The sequence below is a fragment of the Chiloscyllium plagiosum genome, unplaced genomic scaffold (genome assembly GCF_037043375.1).
Source record: "Chiloscyllium plagiosum isolate Xiang-an unplaced genomic scaffold, Cpla_swu_hap1 HiC_scaffold_12, whole genome shotgun sequence".
Lineage (NCBI taxonomy): Eukaryota > Metazoa > Chordata > Chondrichthyes > Orectolobiformes > Hemiscylliidae > Chiloscyllium > Chiloscyllium plagiosum.
Genome location: NW_028270150.1, coordinates 94,446,254 through 94,467,713, shown reverse-complemented (window position 1 = coordinate 94,467,713; position 21,460 = coordinate 94,446,254). Strand labels below are relative to the sequence as shown.

General features: G+C 45.9%; 1 protein-coding gene across 1 annotated transcript in view; it reads right to left on the bottom strand.

Moving 5' to 3' along the window:
* Positions 1-4,648: 4,648 nt before the first annotated feature.
* Positions 4,649-21,460, bottom strand: part of LOC148148588 (putative G protein-coupled receptor 139) — a 33,751-nt gene continuing 16,939 nt past the window's right edge. Inside the window, exons 3-4 of the mRNA XM_087992327.1 lie at positions 8,584-8,894; positions 4,649-5,550 (exon numbers count right to left, since the gene is read on the bottom strand). Coding sequence (XP_087848453.1) covers positions 4,649-5,550; positions 8,584-8,894 — 1,213 coding nt within the window. The remainder of the gene's footprint in view (positions 5,551-8,583; positions 8,895-21,460) is intronic.

The window sequence follows — 21,460 nt, the reverse complement described above, 5'->3', positions numbered from 1 at the left end:
ATTGTCCTCAGGTAAGGCAATTCTGTAGGGGTTTGCTTTGGATTCAACAACTTGTGGTACATGGGCATTGCAACCCTGTGCAGCCATTGTTCCCCAAACCTTGAATTCCTCACCGTCAAATGCCACCCCTTCTATCTCCCACGGGAATTTACCACTGTTATACTAACTGCTGTGTACATACCACCACAAGTAAAGGTTGAGGAAGCTCTGGATGTGCTGTTCTCCACCACTAACACCCTGGAGACGGAACACTCCGAGGCCCTGTTTATTGTGACTGGCCACTTCAATCAAGCCAATCTAAGGAAGGTATTGACCAAGTACCACCAGAACAGTACCTGCCCCACCAGGGGCCAGAATATTTTAGACCACGGCTACACCACTGTGAAGGATGCTTACCGCTCCATCCCCCGCCCTCATTTCCAGGAACTCCGACCACAATGCATGTTTCTTCTCCTGGTTTACAGGCAAAAGCTCAAGCAGGAGACCCCCCTCGCGGATTCAAATCCAGTGCTGGTCGGAGGAGGCAGAGGATCAACTCCAGTGCTGTCTAGAATTGGCTGATTGGGCCATGTTCAAACAGTCTGCAGGTACCTTGGATGAGTACGCCACCACTGTCACAGACTTTATCAGCAAGGGTGGGGAGGACTGCAAACCGAGGAAGTCAATCCGGGTGTTCCCCAACAGGAAACCCTGGATGAATCAGGACGTATAGAACCTACTAAAAACCAGGCATGAGGTCTTCAGATCAGGAGACACACTCAAATATAAGGAATCCAAGTATGACCTTCGCAGAGCCATTAAGACAGTCAAGGACCAATGCCTCTCCAAACTAGAAACCCAGACAGATACCCAGCGACTATGGCAAGGACTGAATGACATCACAGGTTCTAAAAAGAGACAGTGCAAGATAGCAGGCGATGACGTATCCCTCCCAGATTGTCTCGACACCTTCTCTGCTCGCTTTGAGAGGTAACACCGATTCCGACAAGTCCTGACGAACCTATCCCAACAGTCACTGCTTCAGAGGTCAGATCAGTTTTCCGTCGGTTGAATCCAAGGCAGGACAAGATGGAGTACCAGGCCATGCACTCAGAGCATGTGCAGAACAACAGGCAGAGGTCTTCTCAGACATCTTCAACCTCTCTCTGCAGCAGGCCTCTGACCCTGCCTGTTTCAAGAGGGCCAACATCATCCCTGTGCCTAAGAAGGCTCATGCAGCGTGTCTCAATGACTACCGCCCAGTGGCCCTAACTTCGGTGGTCATGAAATACTTTGAAAGGCTGGTCATGGCATTAACCAACTCCAGCCTTCGCACTACTCTTCACCCACTCCAATTTGCCTATTGGACCAGCAGTTCCACATCAGGTACCATATCACTTGCCCTTCACTCCTCCCAAAATGTCTTGACACCAAGAACAGCTACATAAGGATCCTACTCATTGGCTACAGTTCAGCATTCAACACCATTATCCCCTTGTGATTACTAAACATAGTTATCTTGGACTAAGCCCCACTCTCTGCAACTGGATCCTCAGTTTCCTGACCCACAGGCCACAATCAGTGAAGATTGTGGTCAATATTTCATCCTCACTAACACTCAACACTAGAGCCCCCCAGAGGTGCGTATTCAGCCCCCTACTGTACTCACTGTATACCCATGACTGCCTTACCAAATACCACACTAATGCCTTTTACAAGTTCACTGATGACACCACCATAGTCGGTCGAATCTCAGATGACAATGAAACAGACTACAGATGGGAGGTGGAAGATTTGGAAAATGGTGCATTGAGAACAACCCAGCTCTCAATGCCGGCAAAACCAAGGAACGCATTATTGACTTTCGGTGGGGTGCTACTCATGCCCCCCTCTACACACTAACATCACAGAGGGGAACGAGTGGAGAGTGTCAATCTCCTGGGAGTGGTCATCCACAACAAGCTTTCATGGACTCTTCATGTGGACACACTGGTTACAAAGGTCCAACAACATCTCTTCTTCCTCAGGCAGCTGAGGAAATTTGGCATGACGATGAATACCCTTGCCAACGTTTTCAGATGCACCATCGAGACCATTCTGTCTGGATGTATCTCGACCTGGTATGGTAACTGTACCATTCAAGATCGGAGACGGTTACAGAGAGTGGTGAACTCGGCCCAGACAATCACAAAGGCCAACCTCCCATCTATAGAATCCATCTATCAGGCCCACTGTCAAGGAAAGGCCGCCAGCATTCTCAAAGATCCATCCCACCCTGGCAAAGTTTTCTGACAACCTCTACCATCAGGGAGAAGGTACAGAAGCCTGAACACACGCACCAGCCGGTTTCACAACAGTTTCTACTCTACTGTTATTAGAATACTGAAAGGACTCACAAACTCTTAACATTGCCTCTATATATGTATTTTTTTTTTGCCAATGTTTACCTATTATTTACTTATCTATGCAACTTAACTCTGTGATCTGCCTGTATTGCTCACAAGTCAAAGTTTTTCACTGTGCCTCAGTACACATGATAATAAATTCAATTCAAATCAATTCAATTCATTTCTTTCAGACTTTGTAATGTCTGGTACAACTGAGTGGCTGGCCAGGTCAATACAGTGGGCAGCTGAGAATCAATCACACTGCTGTGGGTCTGGAGTCACATAGAGGCCAGACCAGGTGAGGACAGCAGATTTCCTACCCTGTCAGGCATCAGTGAGCCAGATGTATTTTGCCATGGTCATCAGTGAATCTTAATTCCAGATACTCTTTTTTTGAATTGAAGTCAAATTCCACTATCTGTCATGGCAGGATTTGAGGATATGGGTCTCCGGGAGGTAGGACAAAATGGCTGAAGGAGCTGGACAAAATGGCTTCTGCATTGCTAAATTAGATTAGACAAAATGGTTCACTGTGTCTATATCACCAACTGCAGTTAACCTATATAAACCAATAACCATTAACCATTAGAATGAGAAGTAGACAGATAAAATGAGGAAATATTAACCACACACTGCAAGCCTTTGGAATGGGAATGGCTCGCTGCACCCTGCAAGCTGATTTATGATTTAACTTCTTTATAAATCAAAATCATTGGTTGAAGCAACTATCAATGAAGTGATATCATGCATTCATTGATTGTTACTATGCGATCATGCTCCGTGTCTGACTATGAACAGTGTGTATAAACCTCATGCAAACTCTCTAAGTTGTTGGATATTTTTGATTGCCAAGAAGTGTTCATACTTCTGGGTGAATCAGAGTCTGCCAACCCAGTGCTGTATCAGACAATATGTGATTGCTTGTGCGATTGACAAAGTTTCGTTGACAGGTGTGTTTATTGACCAATAGTGGAACCGAGAGACCTCTCCCCGGGGGACCACTTCTTCAGATTCACTCCTGGGTCCCCAGAGCATTGACTCAGTTTCTGGATTGTTAGTCTCATGATAATAACAGCCAGCATCACCTCCTTTCCCCCACTGCATAGAGGGGTAGAGAGGACTGCATGGAGGGGTGGAGAAGACAGCTTGGAGGTGTACAGAGGACTAAAATGACGGTGTTTAGAGGACTGTATGGAGGGGTACAGAGCACCGATTGGAGTGGTACAGAGGACAGTACGGAAGACTTTATGGAGATGTATAGCAGAATGGAGTTATATGGAGTTGTATGGAGACCTGCACATAGGTATATAGAGGACTGCATAGAGGGGTACAAACAACTGTAAGGAGGTGTATAGAGAACTGCATGGAGGTGTATACAGGACTGCATGGACTTGTATACAGGACTGCATGGAGGTGTGTACAGGACTGCATGGAGGTATATGGCAGACTGCATGGAGATATTCAGAGGACTGCATGGAGGGGTATAGCAGACTGCACGGTGTGCATACCAGACTGTATGGTGCTGTATAGAGGACTGCATGGAGGTGCATACCAGACTGTATGGTGCTGTATAGAGGACTGCATGGAAGTTTATAAAGCACTGCTTGGAAGTGTCAAGTGGACTCACGGAATTCAAACAGTGCCTCTTCTTCCTCAGGAGTCTGAGGAAATTCAGCCCATTCATAACGACACTCACCGAGGTTTGAAGTTGCACCGTAGAAAGCACTCTAACTGTGTACATCACGGTTTGTTGTGGTAACAGCTCTGCCCAGGTCCATCAGAAACTCCAAGGAAGTTCATGAGGAATGATGAAGTACTTATGCCCATAATGCCGACTCTCCTGTTTCACGGGCGCTACTTGATCTGCTGCCGCACTGCCTTTTCAACTCTGACTCTCCAACATCTGTGGTCCTCACTTTCTCCTACTCCTCATTCAGATTGGTTTGTTCACATGAATCCCAGTGAGGGCAGACCAAACTCACTGTGTCTTTGACACATACCCTAGAGAGGGCAGATTGTCCCTACTGCATCTGTATCACACACCTTGGGAACAGCAGATTGACCCCATTTTGTCGACATCATTGACTGTGGGAGAACAGACCATTTACTCTGTGTCTGTCGTGGAGCACCAGGGCTGCCAACTGTACATACTTAGTCTGTCTCACAAAGATTGGAGAGTGCAGACTCCCCTCACTGTGTCTGCATCACTGACCCCATAGAAAGTAGATTGGATGGATTTTGAGACAGAACACTTTCCTAATCCCTGAATTCTCCAATCCATCTCACCATTTAATGAATTTCTCCATTTGGGTAAAAGGGTATTTTACCATGTTCTTCAGCTGTTTCCTGAACTTAGTCTGGGTCACGACATATATACAGGTGTTTGTGCAGCAACTTAGGAGCTGGAGAATGTATCCTATTTCTCGAACAAAATAATGTAGATATATTGCCCTATACCCCATTGAAAACATTCGTCTCCAGAGAGAGTTTACCACAAACACTGACCATAACAGGATGAAATTCCCTGAGATAACAAACAATAAAATGATGGACTTCCTTCGAGACCCCATTTCTGGGTCACTGGGATTCTCCCCACTGCTGTGAGCCCGAAGTCTCCTGCGGACTCTGCTGGCCACTAAAATGTGCCTGACACTTAAAGCATTGAGCAGCAGAATGAGAACAAATGGCACTGCTGGGGTCAGGATATAATGAAGGCACTCGATTGTTCCCCAGGCTGGAGATGACAGAATATCAGTTGGTACTGAACAAAACCAGGGATGATTCCTGAGCAAATACTGAGATGTGAACATAAAGTACCAGAAAATGTTCTTCAAACCACTCAGCACAGTCACTGTTCCCAGAACCACAGCTGCTGTCTTCTCGGTACAAAATTTAATTTGCAGATTTGGGCAGCAAATGGCCACATATCGATCAAAGGTAAAAGTGACGGTAAACCAGACAGAACAGTCGGTGGCTGCATAAAGGAAGACAGCGTGGATATTACAGATGGGGATGGACCGTAGGAAACGAAACTCTCTCTTGTAAACAATTGGAATGTGTCTCAACAGCAGATCGAGTATAATAACCAGTATGTCTGCTGTTGACATCGCCACGAGGTATCGAGTAATACATTTTGTAAGACCACACTTTCCTTGCAACAAAAGTATAATTGTGATGATGTTAACTGTGAGGAAGAAAAATAAATATGGAAGTTAATCAAGCTGGTAGAAAAGTTGACAATTTCACAGAGTACTTTGTCAGATTTGCAAATGTGTCCTTCTTTCTGAAAACGTATTGAAGTATTCATACCTATGTTTGAGTAATCTGCTGGACTCAAAAATTACCATCCTACTAAATCAATCACTAAGTAAAAAATCATATGTTGTATGATACAGAAAATGAGGAATAGCAGTTTATAAGATATTCTATGAAGATTGACACTGTGTTGACAAATTATTTATATTGAAAACAAGGGAATGCAGGGGAAATCACCAAGACCATGAGAGGTATGTTTCAGTTTTTGAAGCAGAACTGAGGTCAGTGACCCTGTATTAGAGTGGAGGAAATGATCAGGTTCCTGCTCTTCATCTTTACAGAGTCATTCAAACTTAGTGCGGAAGAACCTCATTCACTAATATCAAGTGTCCATCGAGCATATCATCACACATACCCTGCTCCTGATCCTCATCCAATGCAGATGGATTTATGTTATCATATATCTGTGTATATTGTTCACTCTCATATTTACTTAGGGATTTTGTGTAATGAAAGAACAGTAGTCCTTGATTACCATCTTTTATCATTCATAAAATATGGGCGATGCTGGTTAGGTCAACATTCGATGTCCATCTCTGATTGCCCCCGCTCAGACGCTGCCAAGCTGCCTTCTTCAGCTACCGAAGTCCATGTAATGTAGGTATACCCACAGAGATGTTAGGGAGGGAGTTCCACCGTGTTGACTCTGTGATAGTGAAGGAACAGCAATATGGTCCCAAGATAATTTCGCTGTGCAGCTGATGGCTGATTGCTTCGAGATGGTGGAGGTCACAGTTTTGGAAGATGTTGTGAAAGGGCCTTTAAAACATTGCTGCAGTGCATCTTCCACAAGCCTCAGATTGCAGCCACCGTGCATTGATGTTAAAGCAGAGAATGTTTGTGGATGTGATGCCAATCAAAGGACTTGCTATACACTGGATGATGTCAAGTTTCTGGTGTATTTTGGAGCTAAACTCATTTCGGAAAGTACAGAGTATTGCATCACACACCCGCCTTGCCCTTTGTAGATGGTGGACACGCTTTGGGTCATACAGACATGAGGTATGTACCACAAATGTACAACCTCTTATGTGGTCTTATAACACTGTCATTTCCAGAGCTGGTCCACTTCAGTCTGTGGTCAATTGTAATCCCCCAGGAGATTGGGAGTGGGAGATTCAGTGATGGTAAAGCAATTAATAACAAATGAAATGGTTATATTCACACTTTTTGGAGTTAAGTGGCACTAGTCAGCCCAGGACTGAATATTGGTCAGGCAGTGCTATGTGTGGATGTTGAGATTTCCTGTGACCAGCAAATGGGGAATGATACACAATGTTGTACAACAATCAACAAACATCCTGAATTCTAACCCCAGGATGGAGGGATGGTCAGTGATAAAGCAGCTGAAGGTGATTTGGACTGTATCATTGCTGCATCATTGGATGGTCTCTGCATTCTCACTGATGTTAGTTTCTGCACAGAGGGCTTAGTAAGGCGGGAAACAGTTTAAACCAGCGCACTGTTGCCATTGGAGATGAAACTGGTTGGGCCTGCAGTGGGGTCTACACTGAGGGATGGTCTCTGGTCGATGTTTTCTCCTGCCAGTTCTCCTGCCCTGCATCCTCAGCTCTGGGCCATAGAATTGGAGAATTATAGAGCATGGAAAAAGGTCTTTTGATCCAAATTGTCTATGCAAACCAGGTTTCCTCCTCTGAATGAGTCCCATGTTCATGTATCTGCCCCATATTCCTCTGACCTTTCCCATCCACGTATCTGTCCAAGTTTGTTTTGAATGCTGTCATTGTAGTCGCCTCTACCACTTCTTCTGGCAGCTCGTCTCATACACGCACCACCCTCTGTGGGGAAAAGTTGCCCCTCAGGTCGATTTTACATCGTTCCCCGCTCATCTTAAAACTATGCCCTCCAGCTTTGGGTAAGTGTGAAAAACACCTTCTATACCACCCTGTCTACCTGTGATGCCACTCTCATGGTACCATGTATCTGCACCCACTGGTGTCTCTTTTCAAGATTTCTACCCAGTGCCCTACCAGTAACTGTGCTGACTCCTTGGTGTAGTTAACTACATGGGGGTGGTGTGGAGGGAGGTGTATGGCTGGAGGGGTTGAGCAGGTCATTGAATAAATTGTGTTGGAGTAGACCTTCTCCAGTACAAATACAGGAACATTCTCTCATAGCCAGCAGTCATGGCACCAAGACCATTGACTGGTTTTAGATTTTGGAAGGCAGGGGTTTGGTCACATTTTGGCAGTTTTGACAGAAGAGGGGTCAAGGGTCACTTGCAGCACGGGAATAGATTGACACACAGGCAGTGGAATAAATATCACATCCAGCACCATTCATTGTCCGGGTAAGTTCATTGCAATTGAGGGAAACTTTGAAGAAACAATGCAAGGCACATTCTATAAGTCTCTGGTTTTCAGACAGCTCCATTCCTGTGGCAGCCAGTTCTGAGAGATTGTATTTGTTTCACCCTGATGTCGAGGGGTGGAGGAGGATGGGGATCACGAAATGTTGGTCAGGATGGGGAACTGGGAAAGTGAGTTGACTGAAAAGCTTCTTGTAATGAGATACATGTTGGGAACAGTGGCCACCTGAGTCAGTGCCAGGAACGAACACAAGGGTGACCCAATTCGGGTTTAAATGGGTCTGTAAGATTCTGAACAATCTCACTGGTCCTCATGACTTGGCCAAGGATAGGATTGGAATCGGTGGATAGGCATTAAAGCTTATAGTAGGAACGAAAGATAATGGCTTTGCTCTTTCCAAATTGAAATGATAAGAGCATGACTACGGTGAAATATGATTTACAGATCTCATGGGTAGACTTTGACACTTAGCAGGAATAACAGCAAAAGCAGCGAGGAGGACAGGGCAACTGGCAGGAAAAGTGATGCAGTTAAAGATAGTTCTAAGAGTTAATTAAGAGCTAGTGACTTACCAGGAACACCAACAATAACAAGGGTGGGATAGTAAATGTGTTGAATAACCAGGAGTATATAACGGATCCGAGTTGTTAATGACATCAAGTGGTAATTTGCAGAAATATAATCAATTGTTGCTGAGAAACTCCTGCCCATTGTTGTAAAATTCCGATCTTCTGTGTTCAGATTCCAACCCATGGTTGTAAAATTCCAATCTATTGTTCTCAGATTTGAATCTCTCTTCTCCCGAGCTCCCAGTGTCTGGAGCTGCCGGTCCCTGTTAGTGCTGGGGGTGATGCTGGAGGTGATGCTGTCACTGATACTATAGCTTTGTACAGTGTAAGGAATTTGTTATTAATAGAAAAGGGAAACCCTCCTGGGACACTATTAAATTCCATGGAGTTTGACATCAAGTACAGTCACTGAACAAACATGTTCAGTTAACCCTTTCAATCCAGTACACTATTCCCACAATGGAATAGGACCTGGAGCAAACGCGGACTGTATGGACATGAGTTACTGAGAGAAGGAGAGATTTAGGCATTGACCATAGTCTTTCAATTATCTGGAGATATTGAAGTGGTTCGAAAGAAATGGATAGTTATAAATAATACACTCCTGTTCAAAAAAGGCTGGAGAGATAATTGCTGTTCCTCCAGCCAGTCAGTTGGGGTACTCTGCCTCCCTTAGTTTAAAGTAAGGACCACTTCAGTAACATGTTGTCTGAGGCACTGACAGCAGAGAGACATGTTAAAACGCTGTGATTCAGGCTGAAAAGAGACACATTAATTGTTTGATTGATTGATTAGAAGAAGTGAAAAGCTTCATTTATGAGCAGTACAGATAGATCACAGTAAGCAGGGATATACAGATCACAGGGTGAACAGAAACGTGGACAGAGATGTACAGGTTACACCCCACAGCGTGTGCACTGGGCAAGATCAACATTTACAAGGTCAGCGTTATTTGAAGTTCAAGGTTCCATTCATCAGTCTAATAACGGCTGGGAAGAAGCTGTTCCTGAAGCTGCTGGTGGGTGTGTTCAAGCTTCTGTACCTTCTGCCTGATGGGCGAGGTTGTAGGAGATCATTACCGGGGTGGGAGGGGTCTTCAATGATGTTGGCAGCCATTCCACGGCAACGAGCCGTGTAAATGGAGTCCATGGATGGAAGGTTGGCTTCTGTGATGGTCTGGGCTGTGCACACAACCCCCTGTAGTTCCTTACCGTGCTGGGCAGAGCGGTTGTTACACCGGGACAGGATGCTCTCTGTGTTGCATCTGTAAAGTTTGGTGAGGGACCTTATGGACAGGCCAAATTCCCGAAGTTGCCTGAGGAACAAGATGCGTTGTTGTGCCTTGTGGATTGTCACAGCTATGTGGGAAGGCGAGGACAGCTTGACAGTTACTGTCACTCCTCGGAACTTGACACTCTCCACCCTCTCAGCCTCAGCTCCATTGATGTAGAAGGAGGCATGTTCTCCTCCTTTCTTTCTGATGTCAATGATCAGTTCTTCAGTTTTGCTGATGCTGAGAGAGAGGGTGTTCTCACTGCACCATGGCAACAAGCCCTCTATCTCCTTCCTGGTGTTTGATATCCATCCTCCCACAGTGGGGTCTGCAGCAAACATGGAGATGGTGTTTATACGGACTTTAGCCAGACTGCCGTGGGTGTACAAGGAGTACAGTAGGGACTGAGAACACATCCTTGGGGGCTCCAGTGTTGAGGGTATTCCTGGAGAAAGTGATGCTGTCTATCTTCACTGATTGTGGTCTGTGGGTCAGGAAGCTGAGGATCCAGCTGCAGAGGGTGGAGCCGAGACTCAGAGTCTCAGAGTTTTGGGATCAGTCTGGAGGGGATAATAGTGTTGAAGGTGGAGATGTAGTCGATGAGCAGGAGTCTGATGTAGATGCCCTTGTTATACAGATGTTCCAGGGATGAGGGCAGGATTGGGAAATGCTGTGTAACTGTTATATCGGAAGGCAAATTGCAGGGGATTGAGTCAGGCTGGGGGACCAGGGCTGATGTGGGCCATGACCAGCCTCTCGAAGCACTACAGTATTATGGAGATCAGAGCCACTGGGCGGGAGTCATTAAGCCACATTGCACATGCTTTCGTAGGTACTGGGATGGTGGTGGGCTTCTTGAAGCAATTGGGGACTTCGACTTGTAGATCAAGATGTCAGCGCTGGAAATGTATTGCTGGAAAAGTGCAGCAGGTCAGGCAGCATCCAGGGAACAGGAGAATCGACGTTTTGGGCATAAGCCCTTCTTCAGGAATGCTGAAGAAGGGCTTATGCCCGAAACGTCGATTCTCCTATTCCCTGGATGCTGCCTGACCTGCTGCACTTTTCCAGCAACACATTTCCAGCTCTGATCTCCAGCATCTGCAGACCTCACTTTCTCCTCACCGGTCAAGATGTCAGCTGGTCCACACAAGATCTGATTGAATGGCTAGGGGCTCCACTGGGCCTGTCACTTTCCATGTGTCGACTCCGAGGAAGGCTGATCAGGCATCAGCAGCAGTGGCAGAGGGAACGGATGTCCCTGGAGCTATCGGGGAATGTAACACCGCACTGCTGGCTTTCTGCTTGAACAGTGCATAGAAAGCATTGAGCGCGTCAGGGAGGGATGTATCTTTGTCCGCTGTCTTGCTCTGCCTCATTCTGGAGGAGGGGCATAGTGTTGTGATCTGATTTTCTGATGTGTGCTGCGGGGGATGGAACTATTGGTGTGTTTGATGGTTGTGTAACACTGGTCCAGGATGTTGGGTCCTCTAGTGGGGCAGGAGATGTGTTGGTGGGACCTTGGCAGCGCCCTCTGGGGTTGGATCAGTTGGGATCACTGCCACGGTGAGTAAGGACTCGGGGAATTTTGTCTCATCATGTTTATGATGGTGGAAAATCCATCCAGGGCATTCTTCACATCTTCATGGGGTGGGATGCAGACTGCTGTCAAGATGGTGGAGGTGAATTCTCACGGAAGGCAGCAAGGGTGCCATTTTACGGTAAGGTATTCTCGATCAAGCAGAGCAATGGCTTGTCAGAGTTGCTACATCTGAGCACATATCCCACTGCCCTTCACCTTCCCCCAGGATGCTGTGTGGTCGATGTGGTGTATGGAGAACCCTCAGCTTGTAGGGAGCAGTCAGGAATGGCAGGGGTAGCCAAGTCTCCGTGAAACACAGCACACAACAGCCTCTGAGTTCCCTCTGGTAGGTAAGTATGGATCTGAGTTCATCCATTTTGTTTTTGATAGCCTGGACATTTGTGAGAAGTATGCTGGGAAAGGGGGTGGGGTGGGGGGTGGTCTTGTAACTGTGCTGTTTCAGCATCACCTTCAGGCCAGCAGGTGTTTCCTGTTTCCTTGAAGTTTTCTGGACGTTTCTGGGTGTTGGTTGAGCGTGTCTACTTCTCCTGTATGTTAGTGAGTTGGGCCTGGTCGGGCAGGGCCTCCTCGGGTTGGAGTAGTCACAGGGTCTGGGACTGGACAAAGGCTAGTTAAACCTACTCTGGGTGGCATGGTAACTCAGTGGTTAGCACTGCTGCCTCACAGCACCAGGGACTTGGGTTCGGTTCCCACCACGGGTGATGTCTGTGTGGAGTTTGCACATTCTTCCCGTGTCTGTGCAGGTTTCCTCCTGGTGCTCAGGTTTCCTCCCACAATCTAAAGATATGCAAATTCGGTGAATTGACCATGCTAATTTGCCCATCCCATTGTTCAGGGATATGCAGGTCAGGTACATTCATCATGGGTAAATAGGGATAGGAGAATGGGTCTGGGTGGATTATTCTTCGGCGGGTCGGTGCGCACCTGTTGGGCCGATAGGCCTACTTCCACACCGTAGGGAATCTAATTCACAGACAGAGCCGATTTCATTCTGTGTTGAGGTCAGGACGCTGCGGGGTCAGGGGTCAGATCATGGTTCTGGTGTCCATGTGAGTCCTACAGGAAGTCCATAGATCTGCTCTGGATGCTACAGGATGACTAGCATCGAAAGTCCTCAGGCCTGGGCAACCATTGGAATCATCAATCCTGTAAGTAGATAAAAGAGAACATTGTTCGTAATTTTTTTTTAGTTGAATTTTCTGCTGCCTTGAGTGACATGAGCAAAGACAAGAAAGTTGGGGAAATATGGCAAGAATGAAAGCATTAGATTTTGTTGTGAAAAGTATTTCCAATTTCCCCCTTTCTGGTTTAAACAGTGAATTCTGAACCTCACTGGTGAGGGGTGACCACTTCATTTTCATGCTGTTCTATCTCATTAGGAGCTGATCTTGCCTCATTTCGATTGAGATTCTAATCCTTCCTTCAGTTCCTATGGAAACCAGATGGTGCCAGTTCCCAACAGGAAAGCCTGGGCAGTTACCTGGAGGCAGGAGCTCACTGTTTGCTTCTCCAGGCCTTCATCCATCTCCACCATCAGCACCATTTCACTGCATGCTCCATCAACACTGTCCTCTCCCACACTTTGTCGGTGTGTGTGGGCATCACCAAACCCCAGCCTCACCACATCATTCTGGCTGCTTTCAGATTAACTCACCCTTCACTGTGGAGCTCAGACACAATGATGTCGTACCTGCTTCTGCCAGGTTGGTTCACAGTCAGGGGCATGGGCACATTTCATGCAGCGACATAGGATGCATCATCTGGCTCTGAGCTAACTTTCTAAAGGCTCATTCACTTTGTGTTTACTTGTGGGCTGTCAAGTTTATCTCAGTGTTTACTGCAGAGTGACAGGCATTCACCATGCCACTAGTCAGTTTATCACACGGTGCAGAGGATGAATCTTTGTAGAGGACAGCACGGAGGAAATTATTTATTCTTGGTGGGATCTGGGTGTCGCTGACTGGGCCAGTATTTATTGCCTGACCCCAGCTGCCCCTTGAGAAGATGTTGGTGAGTTACCTTCTTGAACTGCAATGCCATTACGGTGGGAATTCCAGGATTTGGACCCAGTGATGGTGAAGAAACGATGATGTAGTTCCAAGTCAGGATGGTGAGGGGCTTGGTGGGGAACTTAACGGTGGTGGCATTCCTATATAACTGCTGCTCTTGTCCTTCCAGATGGAAGTGTATGTGAGTTTGGAAGGTGCTGTCTGATGGTCTCTGGTGATTTTCTACAGCACATACTACAGACTACTACTACTGAGCATCAGAGATGGAGGGAATGGATGCTCGCAGATGTATTGCTAATCAAGTGTGCTGCTTTATCCAGGATGGTGTCAGCTTCTTGTGTGCTGTTGGAGCTTCACTTATTCAGGCAAGTGGGGAGTATTCTATCACACTCCGACTTGTACCTTGTAGATGGTAGATAGGCTTTGGGAAGTAAAGAGGTGGTTTACTCACAGAGATATACTGAGTTCCTGACAGATAGTTGTAATTATTGTGTTTATGTGGTGAGTTCATTGGAGTTACTGGTCAATGATAACCGCCAGGATGTTGACATTGGGGGAATTCAGTGATAGTAACACCATTGAAATTCAAGGGTCAGTTGGTAGACTGTCTCTTATTGGTAATGGTCATCACCTGGCATTTCTGTGCCATGAATATTACTTGTCACTTGTGACCCCAAGCCTGGACATTGTTCAGGTCTTGTTGCATTTGAACACGGACTGCTTCAATATCTAAAGAGTCATTAATGATGCTGAACATTGTCGAATCATCGGTGTACATCCCCACTTCTGATTTTGTGAGGAAGGGAAGGGGCTTATGTGTACATTAAGATGGAGCAGATGGAGATGTTTGGGCCAAGGGCTTGACCCAGAGTAACTCCTGCAGAGATGTCCTGAAACTGAGATGACTGACCTCCAACAACCACAGCAATCTCCCTCTGTGCCTGGTCTGACTTCAACCATGGGAGAGCTTGTCCCCCATTGATTCCAGTTTTGCTCAGACTCCTCGATGCCATACTCGATCCAAATGGCCTTCATGTCATAGGCTGTCACTCTCACCTCCCATCTGGAATTGTTCATATTTGAACCAAGGCTGTAATGAGGTCAGGAGCTGAGTGCTCCTGGTGGAACCTAAACCGGGCGTCACTGAGCAGGTTATAGCTGAGCAGAAGCTGCTCAATAGCACGGCTGATGTCACCTTCCATCACTTTACTGGAGATCGAGAATAGACTGATGGGGCGGGAATTGGCTGGGTTGGATTTGACCTGCTTTTTCTGTACTGGACATACCTGGGCAATTTTCCACATTGTCGGATAGATGCCAGTGTTGTAGGTGTACTGGAGCAGCTTGGTCAGGGAAGCGACAAGCTCTTGAGCACATGTCTTCAGGTATTATTGCTGGAATGTTGTCAGGGCCTATAGCCTTTGCAGTGTCCAGTGTCTCCCACCATTTCATGATATCATGTGGAGTGAATCGAATTGGCTGAAGCCTGGTATCTGCAAAGCTGGGGCCCATTGGAGGGGCGTGAGATGGATCATTCACTGATGATTCCTGCAAAGACCTTACCTTTTGTACTGATGTGCTGGGCTCTTCCCTCATTGAGGATGGGAATATTTATGGAGCCTCCTTCTCCCCTGAGTTGTTTAATTGTTCGCCACCATTCATGATTGGATGTGGCAGGACTGCAGAGCTTAGATCTGACCTGTTGATTGTGGGAACACACATCTCTGTCTATCACTTGCTGCTTATGCTGATTGGCATGGAAGTAGTCCAGTTTGGTGGCTTCACCAGGTTGAAACCTCATATTCAGCTGTGCCTGGTGTTGTTCCTGGCATGTTCCCCTGCACTGTCCATTGAACCAGGGTTGATCTTCTCTCTTGATGGGGTCATGGCTGAGTCGGGGATGTGCTGGGCCATGAGGTCACAGACTGTGCTGCTGTTGATGGCCCACATCACATTGTGGACACCAATGTTTTAGTTGCTCGAACTGTTTGAAGTCTGTCTCATTTATCACAAATATTTAGTGCGACACAACATGTGGGAGTTTAGTCTCAACCTGAAGACAGGACTTTGTCTCCTGAAGGAATGTGTGGTGATCACTCTTCCTGGTATTGTAATGGACAGATGTATCTGCAGCTGGCAGATTGGTAAGGATGAAGTCGAGTATGTTTTTCCCTTTTGTTGGTTCCCTCACCACCTGCCGCAGACCCAGTCTAACAGCTCTGTCCTTTAGGACCCAACCAGCTCAATCAGTCGTACTGCTGCCGAGACACTCTTGATGGTGAACATTGAAATCCCCCCCCCCCCCCCCCCCCCCCCAGGGTACATGTTGTGCCCTTGTCACCTTCAGTGGTTCCTCCAAGTGTTGTTCAACATGGAGGAGAACTGATTCATCAGCTGAGGGAGGGTGGTACATGGTAATCAGCAGGAGCTTTCCTTGTTCATGTTTAACCTGAAGCCGTGAGACTCCATGGGGTCCAGAGTCAATGTTGAGGACTCACAGGGTAACTCTCTCCCGACTGTATCCCCACTGTGCTGCCTCCTCTGCTGGGTCTGTCAGGACATATCCAGGGATGGTGATGGTGGTGACTGGGACATAGAATGTCAGGTAAGATTCTGTGAGTATGACTATGTCAGGTTGTTGCTTGACTACTCTGTGAGACAGCTCTCCCAGTGTTGCCAGTATCCCCCAGATGTTAGTATGGAGGACTTTGCAGGATCAACAGGGGACTGTTCCTGCATTTTCGTTGCCTCGGGCGGTGCCAGGTGATCCGTCCAGTTTCATTTCTCTGAGACTTTGTAATGACTGGTACAACTGAATGGCTTGCCAGGCCAGTTCAGGGGACAGTTGAGAATCACTCACACTGCTGTGAGTCTGGAGTCACATGTCGGCCAATCCAGGTGAGGCCATTAGATTTCCTTCCCTGTCGGATATTAGTGAACCAGATGGGTTTTCCCATGGCCATCAGTGTATTCTTATTTGCAGATGTTTTCTTTAATAGAGTTTAAATTCCACCATCTGTCATGGCAGGAATCTAACCTTGGTCCCCAGAGCATTAACTGAGTTTCTGGATCGATTGTCTCGTAATAATACCAGGAGTTTTGCGATTTACATATGAAAGAACTGAAACCAACATAGTGATTGTAAAGGATGAGAGACTTAATCAATCCAGGTCTTTTCCAATTATAATTTCAGTTACATAACACTGTAAACATTTGCTATAAATTCTATGTGTTACAATCTTATTCTCCACAACCACCTGATGAAGGAGCAGTGCACCAAAAGTTAGTGCTTCCAAATAACCTTGTTGGACTATATACTGGTTTTGTCTGATTTTTAACTTTGTATGCTGCAGTCAAAGACCGGTGTCTCCAAATCATGGGAGGTTGCATGAAGGAGTCTTGGGGACTGAATAGAGGTGTGTAGAGGACTGAATGAGGTATATGGAGGACCGAATGGAGGTGTATGGAAGAAAGCATGGAGCTGTGTAGAGAATTGAATAGAGATATAGAGAGGACATCATGGAGGTCACCACAATGAGTCTTCTTCCTCATGAGGCTAAGGAAATTCAGCACATTCGTAAGGACTCTCACCGACCTTAATAACTGCACCATGAAAAGCATTCTATCTGTGTGCATCACGGCTTGGTATGGTAACAGCTTGGTCCAGGTCCAGAAGAAAGCTATGAACACAGCCCAGATCATGACACAAGCCAACCTTCCATCTAGCTACTTCATCTATAGTTCTCGATGAGGTGTAAAAACAGCAAATACCATCAAAGACCCCTCCCACCCGGTCAGACTCTCTTCCAACCTCTTCCATCAGGCAGGAGATGCCACATCTTCTTCCCTGCTGTTCTTAGACTGCTGAATGGACCTCTCTAATTTCAAACCTAATGCTGATGCTGTGTTTGTGTATCTCCTGTGTAGCTGTAACCCAGTATGCCTTGCTCTGTCTAAATACCCAATGATCTGTCTGTGTGTTATGATGCACCTCTACCACCCGCGAACCAAAACATTTCACTGAATGTAGCTACATTTGACAATAATAAATCAAATCACATGTCGTACATGGGTCTGAAAGGGTTAATATAGACTGAGTGTTATAAGGACAACTCACAGTGTCCATGACATGGTGGGATGATCTGGGAGGAGTCGAACAAATGATTAGATTCTTCGAACAGTCTCTGTTACAACGGACAATAAATCCTTCTAATGTGTGCAAATAATCATGAGAGGCAATGAGCTCCCCCCTGTTTATTAGAAGAGATTCTGGCTCCAGTTAGGTCACAGTTCTCAGGGCCCTCGTGTATCACTAAGATTTTACATAATTGAAGTTATACAATTTAGTACAGAAATGTATTTAATCTGGTGTTTTTAGGGAAGCATTACAAGTCTACACATTTTGATAATCTTACACAAGGGAAAAATATTTCCTTTCCAAAACAATCTACATAAACTAAGCCATCTTGTACAGTCACACAGCCGTACTTATCACCAGGACAGTACCACAACAGTCTATGGGTCGCAAAAAAGCAACTGCACTCAAAACACATACAATGATGTCAATAGCATTATGAATGTTAAAGCTCTTCCAAAATTGAAGAACACTATCCTCATGATCCCCCTCAGTTACTGCAGTCAGCTTCCTGAATGTATACATTAAATATTAAACTTTAGAATCTGTTATTGCACCCAGGTCCATGTGTTGAATAAGAGCGGTTGTGTTCAGAGGTAGGAATAAAACGTTGATGTTTTCAGAAAGCTCACCAGTGGTGGGAGGATGGCTTGGTGCATTGTCCAGAATGAGGAAAATCTTGAAATCCAAATCACTTCCCCGGAATCATTTCTAAACTACACGCTCAAAAGCATCAACAAAAAGGACAGAAAAAATGTGCCCTGTCATTGAAATTCTTTTGCTTGACCTGAAGTAAACACCGAGAGTGGATTTAAGGGAACCGGGGATGGAATCTCCTGATAGCCAATAGGTGTTCACCTATTTTAAACAATTATTCCCCAATTCACCAATCACGTTGCAGCCAAATCACGTTGACGAAATGCACGATCCAGGTGAAGGACTTTATCCAAAGTGAGTGTACGTGGGATAACTGAGGAAGGAAAGGAAGCCCATGATACTGACAAGAATAATAACAGCAAGGGAAATCAGGAAGATCACCACAAAGGCAGGAGAGAGGCTCAGGCTCGAGTAAGGAAGGCTAAGAGGAAGCGAGAGGAAAGGATGGCAGGCTGTGCTCAAACAGGAAAATGTTCTTAAAACATAATAATAGTGAAAGATTAGTTAAGGATAAAGTGGGGCCCATAGACGAACAGGCAGAATAATCTGCTCACTGAATGAAATGATATGATAGAGGTACTAAATAAGTACTTTGGTTCTGTCTTTACCAAATTAAAAAAATAGTGAGAATGGCCAAGTTAAAAATCTGGATGTTGAGCAACTGAACATTATAGTGATAGATGAAGAAGAGGTGCTAAAAGATCTGGCACTTCAGGGAGAGAAGTCATGACACACAGGCAGGATGCATCTAGTTTGCTGACAGATTTGAGGGAGAAAATTGCAAAGCCATTGACAGGAAGTTTCCAGACCTCTCTGTTCACAGGAATAGTCCTGGAGGGTTGCAAAATGTGGCAGCGTTCTTTCAGAAAGGAGCAAAGTATAATCCAGGAACCAACAGACCAAGCAGCTTGACATCATCTGGTGGAGACCATAATGCAGGATATACTGAATAAGAACAGCAAAAAATAACTTAATTGGAGACAGTTAACCCGGCTTTGTCAAGGATAGGTCATATGAAACAAATTGAACAGTGTTCCTTGATGGGGTGACAATGACACTCCCTCGGGTGAGTTCCTTGCTTTTGCCAATTTATATAAACAATTTGGACATGGGTGCAGATTATACTAAGTGAGAGAGAATGGCGTAACCCCATGCTGATGATGCTGAGTGACTTCAGAGAGGCATTAACAAATTGCACAAATGGGCAGACACCTGGCAGACTAATTGCAATGCAGAGAAATGAGAGCGAATGCATTTGAGTAGAAGCAACATGGAGAGACAATCCAGGCTCAATTTGATGACTGTGAGGGGAATACAGGAGTAGAGGGAGCTAGGGTTCCAGTGTATGATTCTCGGAAAGGGGCAACCTTATTTTTAAACTGTGACCTCTCAGTTTTAGATTCTCCCGGAAGAGGAAACAACCTTTTCACATTCAATTGGCCAAGTCCCCTCAGGATCTTATATGTTTCAATTAAGTCAACTTTGACTCTTCTACACACTGCAGTATACAGGCATAGTCTCATCAGGTAATCAGCACATTCCAGGGATCAGTCCAATAAACCTTCTCTGAACAGCTTACACCATGTTAACATCCTGTATGTAGGGTGACCAGTACTGTACACTGTCCTCCAGATGTGGTCTCATCAATGTGCTGTATAACTGAGGCATAGCCTCCATACTGCAGCATTCAATTCCCCTCATGATAAACCATAACATTCTATTCATTTTTTCCTGAATTATTGCTGCACCTGCATACTAACCTTCAGTGATTCATGTACCAGGACACCCAGATCCCTCTGCATCTCAGAGATGTGCAACCTCTGACCATTCAGATAAGGTGTTTGTTTTTTATTCTTTCTTCCAAAATGTACAGTTTCCCACTTTCCCACATCTTCCTCCATTTATCAGATCTTTGCCCACTCGGTGAATCAATCCATATCCTTTGTCGTCTCCTCATGTACTATTCACAACTCATCTTCACAGCAATCTTTGTGCCATCAGTAAATTTAGCTCCAGACCTTCGATACCTCCATCCAAATAATTTCTGGAAATTGGAAAGAGTTGAGAGCCCAGCACTGACCCCTGGGACATACCATTATCACATCCTGTCAGGCTGAAAAAGACCCAATTATTCCTACTCACTGCTTCATGTTCACCAGCTGGAAATGTGTTGCTGGAAAAGCGCAGCAGGTCAGGCAGCATCCAGGGAACAGGAGAATCGACGTTTCGGGCATAAGCCCTTCTTCAGGAATTCCTGAAGAAGGGCTTATGCCCGAAACGTCGATTCTCCTGTTCCCTGGATGCTGCCTGACCTGCTGCGCTTTTCCAGCAACACATTTCCAGCTTTGATCTCTAGCATCTGCAGACCTCACTTTCTCCTCATGTTCACCAGCCAATCTTCTATCCAGGTCATTATGTTTCCCCCAATACCATGAGCTTTTATTTTCTGCATGAACTTTGATGTGACACCTTATCAAATACCCTCAGGATTCACTGCCCTGCTGCAGCCTCTGGGTAATGGGGCCCATTGTGTCCCATTTCCCGGTCTGCCGCTCCTCCCTGTACACTCAGATGTGGGTCCTGATTGGTGACACCACGGGCTCCTCTCCTTATCCTGAGCAGCTGCCTGGTCTCTGCTGGTCCCTCCGAGTGCCAGTGGCCTGGGGCATTTCTTCCTCAGCCAGCTGCGGAGCTGTGGCAGTGAGGTCCTCACCAGCTTGTGGCTGCCACACACTCTAAGGCTAACCTACCCACTGAGGTCTCAGGGTCTGAGATGGTGGGGTGCCTTTCAGTACTCTCATCCTCACAGGGGGAGGAGGTGGCTTCTGTGGGAAACAGCCACGTCACTCTTGGGGATGGTGGAGATGCTGGTCGTACCCACAAGGCACAGAGAGAGAGAGATAGAGAGACAGTGTCATGGCCACTAGTTGGAAGTGGTGTGCGATGAATGAGACTGACAGAGCAGTTAATGGGAGAGTGGGAACAAAGCACAGCACAAGCTTGAGGAACAACATCTCATTTTCCACAGAGAAACCTTCCAGCCTCGTGGACCCAACATCGATCTTCCCAGCTTCAGATCTTGACTGTATGATGTCTCTTCTTCACTTTTCTTTAATTCCTGCAATCTCTGACATTTTATTATATTCTCAGCTATTTTACACACACAGCTTTCTTGTTTCTGTCTTATTTACATTGCTCCTAATAGA